The sequence below is a fragment of the Lepus europaeus genome, chromosome 15, assembly GCF_033115175.1.
Source record: "Lepus europaeus isolate LE1 chromosome 15, mLepTim1.pri, whole genome shotgun sequence".
Lineage (NCBI taxonomy): Eukaryota > Metazoa > Chordata > Mammalia > Lagomorpha > Leporidae > Lepus > Lepus europaeus.
Genome location: NC_084841.1, coordinates 78588229 through 78606444, shown reverse-complemented (window position 1 = coordinate 78606444; position 18216 = coordinate 78588229). Strand labels below are relative to the sequence as shown.

General features: G+C 41.6%; 1 protein-coding gene across 4 annotated transcripts in view; it reads right to left on the bottom strand.

The window, feature by feature from the left end:
• The window catches only part of MCTP1 (multiple C2 and transmembrane domain containing 1), a 614838-nt gene that overhangs the window by 69110 nt on the left and 527512 nt on the right, over positions 1-18216 (bottom strand). For all 4 annotated transcript variants that reach the window (XM_062212394.1, XM_062212396.1, XM_062212397.1 and 1 more), the window contains one exon: positions 6-59. In XM_062212394.1, the coding sequence (XP_062068378.1) occupies positions 6-59 (54 nt within the window). The remainder of the gene's footprint in view (positions 1-5; positions 60-18216) is intronic.

The following is an 18216-nucleotide window of genomic DNA, read 5'->3' as shown; positions in this document are numbered from 1 at the left end:
ATTACCTTGTCATCTTTGTCATCTTCTTCTTCCTCGTCCTCTAGCATGTCCTCCACTACCTGCAGACAGAAACACAAGTCAGTTTTTGTGTGTGTGTGTGTATGCTTTTAAAGGAGAGAATTTTGTCCTGTCAGTTTGAGCCTTTTAGAAGTGAAAACTTTATTAACATGTGAAATACACGCACCACGAGGGAAGGTTTGATCTAGAGATAGCGATTAGGTGAATGCCTTTAACTGATTAAAACCACGGAACTGAATCGCAGCCAGGGGATCCTATGTATGTGAAATGTTTTGTGACAACTTAAAAGAATTTGAAATGTGCATAAGGTAAACTCACATTAATTTGCGGGATGCTTTAAATCAGGAAATTTCCTCTCTGCCTATTCTGCTGTCTGTCTTAATCAGGCACTCAAAATGTACAACTAGATAACCAAGCACGAAACAGTTCTGCTATTTCAAATTTACTTTTCACCAAACTCTCAGATAAAAAGCTATGTCTGTTAATTGATTCATGCTGGTGGTCTCGGGAATAAAACTAACAATATCTTTTATGGCTCAAATTTTAAATCTAATGTATAAATCTACTGACTACCTCTGTTATTTCTGATTTCGTGGATTACCTGGCACTCTTGTTTTAATTCTCTGAGATTTTACACAAGGTTTATGAGAATGGTACCACCAGGAGAAGTGGAAATGTCTTCTGTCATCAAATGTATATAAAGTGTAAAAGACAGATGTAGGCGAATCTGCAGCGTGTGTATTTCAACGGCTCCTGGTTCACATACTTCAGCAGAACGGCACAGTCATTTTGGACTTGCTCAATCAATACCTAACCGCAGGCATTGAGCACAGGCTCTCACTGCCTTTCAAGGTTATTTTTGAATGGTTTTAGACATTTAGACAAACATGCACACATTCTGTGGAAATCAAACATTTTTAAAACTTTGGGAAATGACTGTTATTCAGGGAAGTTCTAACTTACTGCATTTATGACATTTGTTGCGCTATCTAAATTTTTACTGGGTTTTACTAGTCTAGTCTGCACATCTACTTCCAAACAGTTTCAGTAGAATCATAGTTATCAACTATTTTGAAGTGTTTTTTTCAAGGTCCATTAACTACTTTATATTTTTTTTATTAATAGAAATAGTCTGAGTCAAGACTTCAGTAATCAAGACTGTATCACGCAGAGTTAAATAGTCAATATGCCAAGCCCTTCAGTTATTCCCAACTTTCAAATATTCTAAAAGTATGAATGGATTTAAAGACATACCCCAACACAAAGGTCCTAGAGTCATGAACCAATACATAACCAAATGTCCCTGATGAGCTACAAGAGTGTTCCTCATTCAGCGTCATACTTTCAATCTCCTGTCGCACAGGAGATCCTAGATTCTTGTTACCCTTCATTTGGACATGCAGCATTTCAAAACGACCACAGTGATACAATACTCCGTTTTATGTAGTGAATGAGAACTTAATGCTTATTTCAGAGACATAGGGGCATTTTTTTTTTAACTTTTATTTAATGAATATAAATTTCCAAAGTACAGCTTATGGATTACAATGGCTTCCCCCCCTATAACTTCCCTCCCACCCGCGACCCTCCCCTTTCCCGCTCCCTCTCCCCTTCCAATATAGGAGTATTTCTAAAACCTCATTGCAAGAAAAATTAATGCTAGTACAAAAATTTTTCCATTCATGAGTCTTTTGTAATATGCATTTTCTATGAACTTGTTGAAGATTCCTTGTATAAAGCAATTAAGCTTCAACAAGTCTCGATGCTCTCCCTAACTATATCCAGTCACTCCACAAGCATTTATTGTAAAGCCCCTTGTCTACGGCACATAGTAGTAGCTAGTGTGGGAATACTATCATCAACAATACACAGGCACCTCATCTGTACTCCTATCAGCCCTCAAGAGGATTATAATTCAATACAGCTTGAATGAGGACCTCAGATAACCTTTCATGATGATTTTTTTCATGTCCTTGGAGTATTCACATCATAAATACAAGGGGACTTCTAAAATTTCATGCACATCAAGAAAAAACTGCATGGATTGGAAAAAAAATTTTTGGAAGGTTTAGAAGGGAAAGCAGCCACAGTGATTCATCACACTGTGTTTCATCAAAAAAATTTCTCCAGGGGATAGTATTGTGACGTAGGGGTTAAGTCGTCACTTGGTTACAGGAACATTTCAGATTGGAGTGCCAGTCTGGGTCTCTGATGCTGTGCCTGAGACTGGATGATGGCTGAAGTGCTTGCACCCCTGTCTCCCATGTGGGACCCAGCTGGAGTTCATGACGCCAGGCTTCTGCCTGGCCCTGGCTGTTGTGGTCATTTGGGGAGTGAACCAGCAGATGGAAGCTCCCTTGCTCTCCCCCACCTCCCCCTTCCAAATAAACAAATCTTTTAAAAACATTTTCCAACTTTGGCAATATTTTTAAAAAATGATTATTTTGGACCTCATGTAAAATTATATTTTTGATCTGAATGAAATTTTTTGCTAAAATCACCCACGTAGAATCATATCAGATATGTTGAGGAAAATGAACATCAATTAAAAAAAAAATTTGTTTGAAAGGCAGCATGAGAGAGAGAGAGAGAGAGAGAGAGAGAGAGAGAGAGAGAATGTCTTCCACTTGCTGATTCACTCCCCAAATGGCCACAATGGGCAGGGCTGGACCAGGCCAGAGCCAGGAGCTTCATCCAAGTCTCCCACGTGGATGGCAGGGACCCAAGCACTTGTCACTGCCTGTCACAAGCAGAAGTCTGACCTGCTATGCCACAATGGTGGCCCCTGAAAACCATAGTTTTACTCCTGTGAATTAATTACAACAATGTTGCATTTAGCTTTTATTAAGGATGTATCACACCCCTCCTCCCTGCACTGCCTATCACACAGGAGGTACTGCAAGGCCAGGATGGTGTTGGATTGTCCCTAGCAGAGTACAGGGCACACCGCAGATATGCAAGAAATATTTTGTTGATTAAATGAACAGAGGAATACTTCCTATATTCAGACACACTTTTGGGTAGGGTGTCTGTCATTTATTTCATGGAATTGACTTGGCTTTCCTGGGAAGATTTCATCAGCAATGTAGATTAATAAAAGCAAATACACAAAATGTTTTCAAACATTTGTGTGGAATTAGAACCCAGGACTATTTAAGATTTGGAGATGGCAGCTCTTTTCACATTCATTTTCAAAAATTGAAAATATGGGTGGACCATAAAACAAACCACGAACTCAATTTACACATTTCACAAATCAGCTGTGGGTCTCACATCCAAGTACAACCCGAAGAGGGCTACAGAATCAGACTCTTCATTTGCAAAACCCAAACTGTTGTTACTCTGCACAAGTGGGTAATTGGCCATGCACAATTGCTCCACAAATGTGCAGCCAGGACCCAACACAACCATTTGCTTTTACATTTGGCCGAGAAGCGCTGTGTCGGTGAGAGGCCTTTGTGCTGTGTTTTAGCACTCTAGTGAGGGCTTTTCCCCTCCTCCAGCGCCTTTTAATGTTACATCATAAACATCTACCAGTGAGGATTTATAATACAGATGGATTCCTACTGATGTTTCGAAGCTGCTTCAGAATGGATCCAACTACTCCATTTTGCGCAGGTGGGGCTAGAGGTGCCTGGGAAATGGAGGTGATAACAGCACCTGTCCCACAGTGTTCATTAAGGCACCAATGAGATAATGCACATAAAGTGCTCAGCGCCATTGCCACAGCAAATAGGGACTTCTAAGAGTTAGCCATTCATAAAAGCAAAAGGACATCCACTTGGTGTTTTAAACACTAATTTTTGGAAATTATTACAAAACTTTTCCTGGAGCACAAATTCTGTGTCCTTAACAACAGAAAAACTTCCGATTTGTGTTTTTACTGACACTAAGACTCCCACGTAAGGGCACAAGTAGAGGCTGTGGATAAAGATTGCAAATGCAAATGCTGCTTTCACGGATCTTCAGGCATTAATGGTCCAGTGAGACAACGGCTTTGGAGACAAGAGTGAGTCAGAGGCTGAGCTGTCCTGGCCAACTGCAAGGAACACAGAAACTGCCAACTGAGCTCTCAAAAACAAACTGTATATATCACCAAAGTGCGCTTAATGACTACATTCCCAGAGAACTCAAATAACACCTGCTATTTAGACAGGGAGCACTGGACTTTAACACTTAACTAAGGAATACAAATAAAGGAGTCCTCATCTCAAATTCCAGCTCTTTCCTCTTCAAATAAAACCAAAACAGCACTGCACAGTTTTGTTTTCAAGTGTACAAAGTGCAGTTGCCCAAACATTTGTCAGCAATAATTTAATAACACACACACATAGATATCCTTGAGGGAAAAGAAAATGAAAAGACAGACAAAAAATGCACAAGTTAAAAAATGAGAAATACATTTGCAAAGTTGAGTTCTTTCTTTTTTCTTTAGGCAGAATATCTCAGATCAGCTCTAGAATTCTCTTTCCAAATTATGCTTTCTGATACCTTGCTTGAAAGCAAGTAGTATTAATCAAACAAAGGAAGGGCACTAGGGAAATCAGAAAGATGTAATGCAAGCAGTTAAAAGTGACATGACCTTCTGTAATGTCGCTCGTCACAGACTTATATGCCACACTCTGGAGGAAGGTCTTGAAAGAAACTGATTCTTGAATCAGGTACTATTCCTTGAATGTAATACTAATAAAGATGACATTTTAAAAAACACACAGACGAGCTCAGATGCAGTATGCCAGCTATACTACAGCAAAGAATAAGAAGATAACATTATTTTAAAAAACATAATATTTCTTCTTCCATATTCACTATTTGTTGAACATTTGCCATTACTTATAAAATACATATGGCTGTACATTTTAGAAATCCATTTTCAAAATGAAACAAAATTGCATCTCTAGAATCTATATATCTTCAAAGTTATAGATGAGCTGTTTTAATATAATCAGGCTTAATTAAAATCCAACACAATGAACCACTTTGTGATTTGCAAGCAAGTAAAATGTTATTTGACTGAAATGGTAATGACTATATTGATCATCTGAACAAAAACATGACAATATGTCTAGAATTATTCCTTCAAAACGTAAAAGGGAGACAACTATAAGGATACAACAAAAGGAACGCTGTGTTAGATGAGGAAGAGCAGATCCAGGTAAGCTTCATTATCAAAATCATTATGGGATAGTAGATATCAATTATTGCTTTTTAATACAAATCAAGGGTGCATGGTTAAAACTATAATATATAGGAATAATTTTTTAAAACACTTGCATTACTATTTTCCTAGGGAAAAATCTTTCATTTATTTAAATCCCTTTAAACAAAAAAGAACCAAAAGAATCCGGGTTACCTTGAACATGCAACCTAAGGACTCAGCACCATGAAGCCAAGCACTCGAAAGGCAATGCTGACAAAACCAGTTTCTTTCATGTTCACTTTTTTCCCTTGGAAATAATCTTTAAATTACATGGATGTTTCGCTATATTCAGAATGAATAGTTGCACAATTCAAATTGCTCTGCTCAAGCATGTTCTATAAAAACGCAACACATTTAAAAAAGAAATCACTGCTGTCCAGATGTGCAACTGTAGTGTTAAAATATTAAATTGTCACAAAAGTTTCATATTTAATTTCATATTCATAGAACATCCAAATATGTACAGATGCTTATATTTGGATATATTACAGGCTAAATGCCTATTTCCACCCTAGAGATATGGAAAAATTAGGGGAGAGCAGTATTCAACATGATCTGGAGTTCATTTATATCTTTGTGTTTGTGTGTATGTGTGTGTGCGCACAAACCATGCAAAACATACATTTATGTGTCAATGGATTTATTACATGTGTGAAGTAGAATATGAAATTACGGAATGTCTGTGGATTGGGAATATGCATATGATCACTAAAATGATTTCAGATTGCTCTAAAGTACCAAAGGTCAGGCCGAAGATTTGAGGCCAATAAGATCATTCCAGGTACGCCTGTGCAGATATTTTTTACACAGGTACCTGCTTTTCCCAATAAGAAACTATTGCAAAATGAATGGTGCAACCAAACTGCATACACAATTTATTCCACGTTTGTAAGAATAATAAGACTCATGCTCAGATCTGAGATACACCATTTCATCCAGGATATCTCAAAAGCAACTGCTTGTACAATGGCTGCTTAGTTTGATTCATGCCATTAAGAATTTGACCTTGAAGTATTTCAGCTACAGTAGTCATCAAGATAACTGAACCACTAGATGTAATAATAATTAGTGTGATAGGCTTGCCAGTGAGGCTGAATATATTGCAAGACAAAAGAAGGCAGACTGAAAGAAAAGCATTAGTACTTATTGCTAGAAGACTTCCTGATTTTTACGGAGACACTCAAATACAATTATTTCTTCTCGCATAATGCATTTCCTTGACTCGTTCTGGGAAGTGCCATGTTGTAATTTAGTCTGACTCTTAATAGGAAATGCGGCTTTAATGTGGCTATCAGATGACTTTTGATGCATGCTACTGATTACATACGGCCTGTATTCCGCATCACCAACAATGGCATTCTTATCTGCAGTCTAATATGCTTTGCTGTAAGGTGCAAGGACAGTAAATTTACTTGACTGGCCACGAGTATGTAACCTTTGATTTTCTTAAGTGTCAGCTTAATATGCAGAAAGCCCCTTCCATTAAGGAAGGCTAAACAATAGCTAATATAGATTCTATAATCAGTGTAAGCATCCTAAATGAATTTCCTCTCATATTTCCTACTCAATATTATTAAGATTTCACTCTTACATAAAGCATTATGAACAGAATTCCAGTGTCTACTTGAACTATGTCTCCACCTAAAGGCTTCATGATGTATTGTATTTTTGGCTTGCAGGAAAATACTCACCTTGGTGTCTTTAGGACACTGCATATTAATTCAATCGAGTAGAGAAAATAGGTCAACTATTAACCTGTAATGTGCTTTTTGAATAATAATGCCTTCTTAAAACTATATTATTCATCAGGTTAAAAAATTAAGAAAGGCTAAAAATTGAGTTAAGGTGTTTTTTCCAAGTAAAACTAAAAGATAACTAGTCTCACCAGTGATCTATTTTCGACAATGTAATGTGCTCAGAGCCAAATATTTTATACAATAATAAACAGGGTTCAAATAAAAAAGAAAATTATATTGTTATACCTCTATGTTTAAAGCCCAGTTTCCAATCCAGAACTACAACTTTGTAGGAAAAAGCAGCATTTGACATGCTTCAAATTTTGAAAACAACCTCGAGAATTTTAAGTGTCTAAGGAAAATTCCACATTGTTTTGTTCAATGCATTCTCAGCAGAACAAGCAAGGAAGCCACTGTGACCTTTGTCTGAGTCCCACGTGCTGCCTACCATCTTCTCAGAAATGTACTTTGCTCTGACCCCGTAGGATATATTTGGGACCATTAAAGATGCAATAAGCAGAAGTTCTTTCTCAGGCAAGTATGCACGTTAGCACAGGTTTTGCAGGTAAACACCATGCTTTCGGAATATTAGGGGTATTTAAAGATTAGAATCTGAAGACAAAGCATTTGTCTTAGAGACTGGTATCTGCCACCTTTTGGGCCATACCAGTCTATAAGGTTTGACTCACTTTTTTTTTTTTTTTTTTGACAATTCACAGCAACTCCCTGTTCCAAGCAATATATCGGGGTCACGGAGGGGTGAACGGAAGGAGTGTACTTCTGCAGAAAAGAATATTCTGTCACTGATTTGAGATTTTTTTTTTTGGCTAGAGTATGTTGAAGCCTGAATGTTGGAAAATCCATCTTAGAAAATGAAACATTTGAAAATCATAGTAAACAAAATGACAGTTCTCTTCTTATATCCCTTTTCTATAAATAATGATAAAAGCATTAAAAATGTTTACAAAGACTACTGAACTCACAAAGGAAGCCCTAGTGGGTTCAGACCTCCATTTCGATGGCACTCTCCGTGGTGAATGGGGAACTATAGCATAAAAGCCTGAATGAAAAGAATCCACGAAACCTCACACAAAACCCCCATGACTGCTGCATCACAAGCTTCGTGCACTACAGCACAGAGCGCTATATGCTAGGGAAAGCTTGCCTGGTCCACTTCTCATTTCTGCTTTATGTAGTGTACTGTGTGATTGCTAAATTAGTGCATAATGCATTTATAATATTTATAGTACCAACATTTAGTTAAATAACCTTTATGTAAGATTTATGTTGATTTTTTTTATTTCCAATTTAATGGCAAATTATGAGGAGCATGTTTCATAAAGATAATTCTCCATTTAAATTCATCAGTCCATTAAATATTAAAATGATGTTTCTGATGCAATCGAGAACAAATTTGTCCAGCTTCAGTGATTATTTGCACTCATAAAAATTAGGCTTGATTAATAAAATTTAAATGCTTGATTAAGTTGACATTTTCATGTTCCATTCTGATTTATTAAAATGAGTCCCTGTCTCCAGGCTTGCTAGGCACCTTTCCCGACTTCCTGAGACCACTGGGGAGGAGAATCTGGCCATCAGACTCCAGGGTAACTTCACTGCAACCCCTTGTCCCGTGCCCTCAGTGCCGCCTTTGTCCCTGGCCACTGTGCACGTCGGATATTCATATTACAATAATCAGGGAAAATGCTTCTCTTGCGTCTCTCTGGCTATGACCTATAAAATGGCCCACGTGTATGGTATTCCTGTAAAATACAGTTTCCAAGATGTTTTAATCTGCTGACGATTGCTTTTGCTCCAATTTCTTCCTATGCTTTTTCTTGATAATTTTGTTCAATGTTTAATTTATATAAGGCAAACAAATTTTAGGATTTATGAACATAGTGACACTTCCCACTCTACCCCCCTTCCCACCCACACTCCCACAGTACCCCCTACTTTTAATTTTTACAATAACACACTTTGAATTTATTTTACATCATAAGATTAACCATCCACTAAGTAAAGAATCCAACAAATAGAAGAAAAAACACTGTTCCTTAACAGTAGAGACAAGGGTTATAAACAATCAAATCTCAAAATATCATTTTGCTTATATATATTACAATTTTTTGTATGCTACTAGTTTGTCTTTCTGGGACTTCCATATCTGAGGGGCTACAAAAAGCTCATGGAAAAAATGGAATCAAAAGGTAAGTTTCTTTTGGTGCAACATCATCTGGGGATCCATGCATAGTTTTTTCATAATATGTATTTTCCATGAAACTTTTTATAGTCATATCCAGCAGGAGGACTATGCACACCGGAAATGTGACTGTGGCTACTGTCTATTAGCCTACAAGGTTAAAACCAAGACAAACGACTTAGGGCCATGGAAAAATCACTCTCTCCAACGGAACTGAGAAGGGAACTTGTCACGAGAATCATATATATATCACATATATATTATATATGATATTATATTATTTTATATTTATATATTTTAATATATAGTATCCAATATATAATATTATATATCATATTATATATGATATAATATATATGATATTATATATAACAAACATGATAATATATCATATATTATAATATATATTGTTTTATATTTATATATTTTAATATATAATACATAATATACAATATCATATATATTATATATTATATGATAATATATATTATATATAACATACATTGTATATATTATATAATATATAATATAATATAAAATATATATTATATATTATAATATAAAATATCATGCATTATATATAATATATTCTATATATCATATATATTATATATTATATAATATATTGTACATTATGATATATAATTATATATTATATATTATATTAAATATATATTATATTAAAGATTATATATTATATAATATATAATAAATATTTATTATATTATATATTATATATGATATATTATTATATATTAGATATATTAGATATATAATAGATATAACAAATTATATATCTACTATAATATAAAATATATATTTGTTATATATGCAATCGCCTAAGTGGCAGTGAGGCCCATGTTGGCTTGCCCTGCTTCACATGTGCCAAGATGCCTCGCTGTCATTTACTGAGCACTTACTGCATGTTCATATGCTCAACACATTGTGTGTGTTGTCTCTGAAGTCCTTGGAAGACCCCAGTGGGGTATCTTTGCTCCCCATGCCACTGCCCAGAAAATTGAGAATTGAGGGAATAGATACATTTGTGTAGCTACCAAGTAGAAGGGTTGGAATTTATTCCCAGGTCGTCCTCATTTCAAACCTTATCCTCTTCTAAGGCGTGGGAGATACAGTGGTGACACCTGTTTTTGAGGTGTTGTTGCTGCTGTTCGTGGAAGTGTCACTTATCTGGAAACTTTGTTTAGGAAAACTGACTTTCTCTTGCTACCAGAACGAAACGTTCAGTTATTTTTAAAGTAAGTGACAGTGTGTCATAGTTGGTTAATTTTCTTGCGTGATGAAATTAGTTAAGGAACAAATAAGAGAACATGCTTCCTAAGGTAGATTCAGTCTGGTCACCAGAATGTCCAGCTGGTAGAAAGGCCTTAAGGTTGTCTGCTTTCCAGGCGTGTGAACCTTTGCTCTGCTGAGGACCATCTGGGCATCTTCAGCATCATTCATGGACCATACGAAATGATCAACTGAAAAATTCGCCTGCTGTAGATCTATTCAATTTGGAGTCCCACCTGCAGTTGCCTTGGCAAGGCCAGAGCAAATGATTTCACGGGCCTTATAAAATGTTCCCCACCCCAGCTAGAGTGCCATATCTCATACAATGCTTAAAAAAATACAAAACTCCCAAGTTTATTGGAATCCTAATAATAACTCTGATGTGTAAACAGTTTCCACAAGCAGATAAAGGCACAGCCACTTCTGATTTGTTATCTGAGCTCTTGAAGTTTTTTGTCACCTTTCTGAACAAAGGACAACAAGGCTCCACAAACACCCAGTGAAGCCCTCTGCCAACACAACACCAATGCAACCTAGCGACAGGATCAAGACTCGGCCAGAAGGTGCTTCGGTTGGCCCCACCTCACTCATCATGATGTCAGCCAGGAAGACAGTCCAAAATCATTTAGAAAGCCCAGCAGGAAATTACCTGAACGAGATGGGACAACTGTCCACCCTGAGACATGTGACCAAGACCACAGCATCGTTTTTTCCCTTCCCTCTTAAATCTCAGTCCTCAGTTATGAAATGACAACTGTGGGACAGATCATTAGGAAGGAGGACAGAGATGAGAACACCTCTTGGCCGGCATACGGTAGACGACTCCACGTCTGTCTTTTGAGTCCTAACAGATCTCAAGCTAGCAATGTGCTGTCCAGTGAAGAGGATCTTTAGTAAATTGACTTTTAAAAATAGAAGTGTTTTTCTGCACATCTTCCTCTATGTGAACTGACATGTCACAAACAGGTAACACTCACTTGCCACCATGGTACAACTTTCTCTTTCCAATTCTAAGTTTAGCTGCAGTTTGAGAGTAACAGGACAGCCAACCAACTCAGGAAGTATTAAAGGCAAACATGAACTTGATGAAAAGGAGAGACTGAGGCGTGAGATAAGAACTGCAGAGACTCATTGACATCTAGCCCTCCCGCTCACACGCATAGCACATGTGTGTGCACATGCACACACGTTCTTGGAAGATCTGCCTTTTGCAGGCATATCCAGCTTATTGTATACAGATCTCTAACACTGCACCAGTATATTAATGCTCTCAATTTCGTTGTTTCCTTGCCTAAACGTGAGCAAGGAACATTTCATTTATTACTTTTTTGAAAGGTAGAGAGAGAATTCATCCACTGGCTCGCTCCTCCAAATGCCCACAACAGCCAGTCTGGGGCAGGCTGAAGCCAGGAGCCTGGACCTCAACCTGGGTTTCTCCCTTTGAGTAGCAGAGACCATGTCCTTGGGCCACCACCTGCTGCCTCCCAGCACACACATTAGCAGGAAGCTGGCAGTGAAATGGAGTTGAGACTTGAACCCCAGCACTCTAATATGGGATGTGGGCATCCCCGAAAGTGTCTTCACCACTGGGCCCATGGCCTGTTCCAAGGAACACTTCTTTATCATTTTTGACCAATGGCACTGTTAATGCTTATAAATGTTCAGTGACATTTTGTAGATTGGAAATAATTATGCATAAAAATTAGACAAGCTTTGATTTGCAAAGAAAGATCAGACTAAAGCATGTGTTCGCTCATCCAGTGTTTTCTGAGTATTATGTTGCTATGCCTGAGACACCTTGCTCTGAGCTAGGTTTAGATGCACCCATAGGGGCCAGCACTATGGCTCAGTAGGCTAAAGCCACAGCATACAATGCCAGAATCCCATAGGGGCACCAATTTGAGTCTCAGCCGCTTTACTTCTGATATAGCTCCCTGCTAATGCACCTGGGAAAGCGTCAGAGGATGGCCCGAGTGCTTGGGCCCCTATATCCACGGGGGAGACTTGGAAGAAGCTGCTGGCTTCAGCCTGAACCCAGCCTGGGTCGGTGCAGCCATTTCGGGAGTGAATAAGCAGATGGAAGATTTCCCTGTCTCTCCTCCTCTAACTCTGCCTCTCAAATAAATAAATAAATCTTAAAAAAAAAAAAGATGCATCCATGAAGACAGAATTACAAAAATGACAGGCTAGGGTGGAAGAACCACAGTGAGACAGTTGTCACAAGTGCTATGAATTTTATTATGGCTTTTGACAATTTGGGTTTTAAAGTCTCTCTCTGGAGAGCGGCCATAAGCCAAGCTAGCCAGTTTCTGGGAGAGCTCTGACAAGCAGAGTTAGGTTCAGGTGAGATATACGGAGAACTTGACACAGAAATGCATGAGACCAAAGAAAAACCAAAGAAATGGATTACTTACAGGCCCAGAGAGGTTAGGGGTGGCGATGGGAGGCCGAGGGGAGCCTGGGGGTGGCTGGAGGCTGGAGCAGCGAGAGGGGCAGGCAGGAGAGAGAGACTCCCGGGACTCTACCTCTATGAATGCCTGGGCCATTATGACCTGGCAGATTTAAAGAAAACACGTGCGGTGGGTGGAGCTTCACTATACTGCTCTGGTGCGGACCATTAGGTTTGAGCAGGATCAGGAGCTGTAGGATGTGCTGGGCTCTGGCCAGCAAGATAAGGAACAAGTGGGTTGGCTCACAAGCAACCACGGAGGAAGGGGAAGCTTCACCTGTCACAGCGACCACTGGGCGTCACAGAACTTGTATTAGGCCTACAAAGGATGCACAGGCAGCCATCATATTAAACAAGTTCATGAGACAGACAGATGGAACTCAGAGAGGTGGACTCGCCCTCTTCCAGTGTGAGCTGGTAGGGCTGCATGGGGGGACAGTGGGAAGTCAAGGATGGTTTTCCAGAAGAAATGAGCAAGACAATTAGCGGTTACTCAAGCACATACGTATAACACATTAACACCAAACAGGTGAGGGCGAGCATTTAGCCTGACGGTCTGGATGTCTCCGTCCCACGCTGGAGGGCCTGGGCTTGAGTCCCAGCTCCACTCCCGAGTCCAGCTTCCCACTAATGCACTCCCAGGGAGGCAGCAGTGATGGTCCAAGTAACCGGGTGCCTGCCACCCACATGCGAGGCCTGGAGCTGAGTTCGCAGCTGCTGGCATTTGGGAAGTGAACCAACGGATAGGAACTCTCCCTCTGTCTCTCTACCTCGCAACTAAATAATTTTAAAACTTTAACAGGTGGCAACTAATTAGCATTATCTACCCCAAATCTTCAAAATGCACACCCTCTGGTCTAGAGATTCTTCGAGGATACTCCCAAAGGCCATTGCCAGAGAGGCACTCAGGATTTTCTTTATACCATTACTGAGAAGGCAAAAACATGTGAAGCAACCCTTTCTGAAAAATATAGTTTGATCAGGAAACGAAGCGAGTGCTTTGAGCTCACGGCGGGTTCAGTGGGGTCTGATTTTTATAAAGAACTATGTGTGATAAGAAATATGTTTACATTTATAAGCAATTTTCAAGAAAACAGTAGATGGGGGCTGGTGCCATGGCTCACTTGATTAATCCTCTGCCTGCAGCACCAGCATCCCATATGGGTGCCAGGTTCTAGTCCCAGCTGCTCCTCTTCCAGTCCAGCTCTCTGCTGTGGCCCGGGAAGGCAGTGGAGGATGGCCCGAGTGCTTGGGCCCCTGCGCCCACCTTGGGGACTGGGAGGAAGCACCTGGCTCCTGGCTTCGGATTGGCACAGCTCCGGCCGTAGCAGCCATTTGGGAAGTGAACCAATGGAAGGAAGACCTTTCTCTCTGTCACTCTCTCTCTGTCTATAACTCTACCCAACAACAACAACAACAACAACAACAAAAAACAGTAGATGACATAGAATGTGTAGAAGACCCAGGAAACTACAATATTCTATGCTCCAGAAACTTCTGCTGCCAATGGGGCCAGCCCACCCTCCTCCTTCTCCCTGGTGGCCGTGGACCCTCACGACTCCCTGCCACTCTCCAAAGCTTGTCTTTCGCCCAGGTGGAAGGCCTCTCCTCCAACCGTGTGTCATCAGCAGCCCTCTGTGGTAGCACAGCCTCTGGACACGGCACTGCAACCTCGGACCCTGAACTTGCACACCTGTGGCTGGGCCATCAAGTGCTCCAGCCTCCTGCACACCTGTCCCTGGTGCCCATGGGAGCTTCCAGGACACTGAGGAGCTGGAGCTAAGCTTGGGACCTGGCATACGCTGCCCTTCCTGGGACCACAGTGTCTGTCCCACACAGCACATCCCTGGCCAAACTCACTGGCTCTGTGCAGGTTAACACCTTATCCTAGGCCTCAGTTTCCCTGTCTATCCAAAGGGAGGAACGTCTGCCCTTCCTGTCCCCGCCTCCAGCTACACCATGGACATCATGTGGTTGCCTTTCCTAGGCCTGTGGGAGGGGGGATAGAGGGAGAGGCAGAGGACCCAGGCCTGGGAGCCAGTCAGAACTAGGTTCCCATTCAGCTGTGCTGTGTTAGCCTTTGCAAATGCATAACCTCTCTGTGCCTTGCACAACTGTTATCCAAGTGAAAGAGAAGACAATGAGCATGGCATGGTCTGGCCCATTTCTGTTTTCCCTTCTTGGGCCACTACTTCTACATTTTGCTCAAAAAAGACTGGTACTCCAAAACAAACAACAGAGGCAAAGCAAAAAATAATAATGAACAACCATGCTGGCATATGGGGGAGATAAAGCTAAAGCTATGGGGTGGGTGTTAGGTGCAGTGCTGAAGTTGCTGCTTGGGATGCCAGCATCCTATACCAAAGGGCCTGGTTTGAGTCCCAGTCTCTCTGCTGCTGCTTTTTTTTTTTTTTTTTTTTGACAGGCAGAGTTATACAGTGAGAGAGTGAGAGAGAGAGAGAGAGAGAGACAGAGAGAAAGGTCTTCCTTCCACTGGTTCACCCCCCAAATGGCTGCTATGGCCACTGCGCTGCGCCGATCTGAAGCCAGGAGCTAGGTGCTTCTCCTGGTCTCCATTCGGGTGCAGGACCCAAGCACTTGGGCCATCCTCCACTGCCTTCCCGGGCCACAGCAGAGAGCTGGACTGGAAGAGGAGCAACCAGGACAGAACCCGGCACCCCAAAGGGGACTAGAACCTGGTGTGCTGGCGCCGCAGGCAGAGGATTAGCCAAGTGAGCCATGGCGCCGGCCTCTCTGTGCTTCTGATTCAGCTTCCTGCTAATGTGTAGGAGGTGATGCCGCAAGTGTATGGGAGATCCAGATGGAGTTCTGGGCTTCTGCCTGCAGCCTGGCCCAGCCCTGAGTCCTGCAGGCATTTGGGGAGTGAATGAGCAGATGGAAGATCGCTGTCCATTTGGCTTTCTGCCTTTCAGATACAATGAAAATGAATGAATGAAAAATGCCAATAGTGGCCACTGTGGAAGACAGCATGGAGATCTCTCAGAAATCTGAATACAGACCTACCAGATGACCCAGCCATCCCACTCCTGGGAATCTGCCCAAATGAAATGAAATCAGCATATGACAGAGTTATCTGTACCCCCAAGTTCACTGCAGCTCAATTCACAATGGCTAAGATACGGGATCAGCCCAGATGTCCATCAACTGAAGACTGGATAAAGAAATTACGGTGTGTGTGTGTGTGTGTACACACTATGGAATACTACTCAGCAGATAAAAAAAAAATGAAATCCTGTCTTTTGCAAAAAAAAAAAAAAAAAAGGATGCAACTGGAAATCATTATACTTAGTGAAATAAGCCAGTCCAAAAAGACAAATACTATATGTTTCCCCTGATCTATGCTAACTATAGAGTACCTAAAAGGTAATCTATAGGGGTGAAGTTGACATTTTGAGACTCGATGATTGTTTACTGCCCTTGACTCGACTGTTGAGGAAGTGTTTTGCTCTTCATTCTTTTTGTTGAACTCTTTACTGAGTGTAGGGTTAGGTTAGTCTTATGAGTACAAAGTTAACTGAAAATAGGTCTTTGTAAAAATTATGAATGGGAATAGGAGAGGGAGGAGGAAGGAGGGTGGGGGCTTGGACAGAAGGGATGGCAGGGCGGCTGTGTTCCTGATTCTGTACCTAGGAAACACATGAAATCTGTCTACCTTAAATAAAATTTTTAAAAAATTACCAGAAGTGAAAACACACACAGTGGAATGAGACATTTTTTCAAAAGCTGAAGCTCTAGTTTGGGTGGGGCCTGCTCGTGCTGTGATTACGATGTGTGGGCAGCAGCAAAGCAGATCTGAACTGCATTTTACCCTCAGCTTCCCACAGGTCTCAAGGCAGGAGCACAAGGTACAACCGGAACACACACAGAACATGGGGTTGCCCTGGAACTTCAGATAAATGATGAGTCCTATTTAGAATACGCGTGTCGCGCTGTTATCTCAAACTCCAACTTCACTGGGCATCTGTGTTTGGTTTGCTAAATCCGAAACCTCGGCTCAGGGCTGAGTTCACAGGGCTTCAGGAGTGGCTCTTCAGGGAAGTCTGGTCACCTGCACAGCGGTCAGGGGAGGGGAGCTTGGGATGGGCGGAGAAAACAGTGTCCGTCCTGCTGGTCTGTCCTCAGCCTGCTGAGGCGACACCATCAGTGTGCTGAGACACCCCGGGGTGCCCCGAGTGGCCATCTAGCGAGGCTCAGAAGTTGGTGAACAGCCTTGAGCGGGGTGAACTTTTCCACAGGCATGGAACTGGCTGTTGGAGTCCGTGGGCTAACGGTCGTGTTGGGAGACTAACAGCCTGGTTCTGGCCATGGTCTCCCTCAGAGTTTTGCAAGTGGGTGACCTTCTGAAAAAGAACTGAAAAACTTCAGAACCTTCTGAAAAACTGCTACGGAAATCGCCAGGAAGAAACAAAGAGTGCTCATCGCGTTTCAGATGCGTCTGCCGGGCTGGGTGACTCAGTGCTGCTTCTGTTAGGAGCTCTGAATGTGTGGTCTTTTTTTGGTATGGAGATGCAAGCGCAGGAGACGTGTGGTCTACACGGCTTTCAGCGAATGATAAATTCCCCTCCTGTTGTAGAGGGAGACCAACTGTGCACTCAGACGTTCTGCATAGAGAGTCCCCTCCTCTCTCGGCTCAGCCGGCCTCTCCAGAGCCCCATAGGCATATTCTGCTGACTCAACATTCCAGGTACCCAGAGACTCCACCATGGATGCTGTGGGCCCGAGTGCGCCGTCTCAGAAGGCAATACACGTGTCTGATGTACAGAAACTCGGGTCAAACATTCAGCTGTTTGGCCAATCAGCAGCATTTATGGGGCCAAAGACATTCTTCTCCTTCCCTGTATTTCTAGGGCCTGCTTGGATGGGACCCATCAAGAAACAAGGATCAGCATGTTATTCTAAGTGGGAAAAGAAGAACCAGGTGCTCTGTCATCAGGGGGAGCTAACTACACATTTCCGTATTTCCTGAGGAGCTCAGCGAGGCAGACTTTGTCTCGATGTGTGGCCCAGTCGTACCACGAGTCAGAGAACCATCTCACCGACCTGCCCTTCTCTTCTGTCTTCTCGCGCCACTGTGGATGAGACAACTGATGTGGCTGTGTGGGAGGAACCGCATGCCAGGAAGAGAGACTGTTCTTTTAGAGAACAATTACGATACGCTGCTCCGAGTGTTTCTGTACAGCAAAGAGATTCCAAGACGTCCCTCACTCCGTGGCTGCAGCTGCTCCTGTCCTGCTCACCGGGAGTGAGGGAAGGTGGTATCCGGGACACAGATGCTTTTGGGATACAGATGCCTGCGACG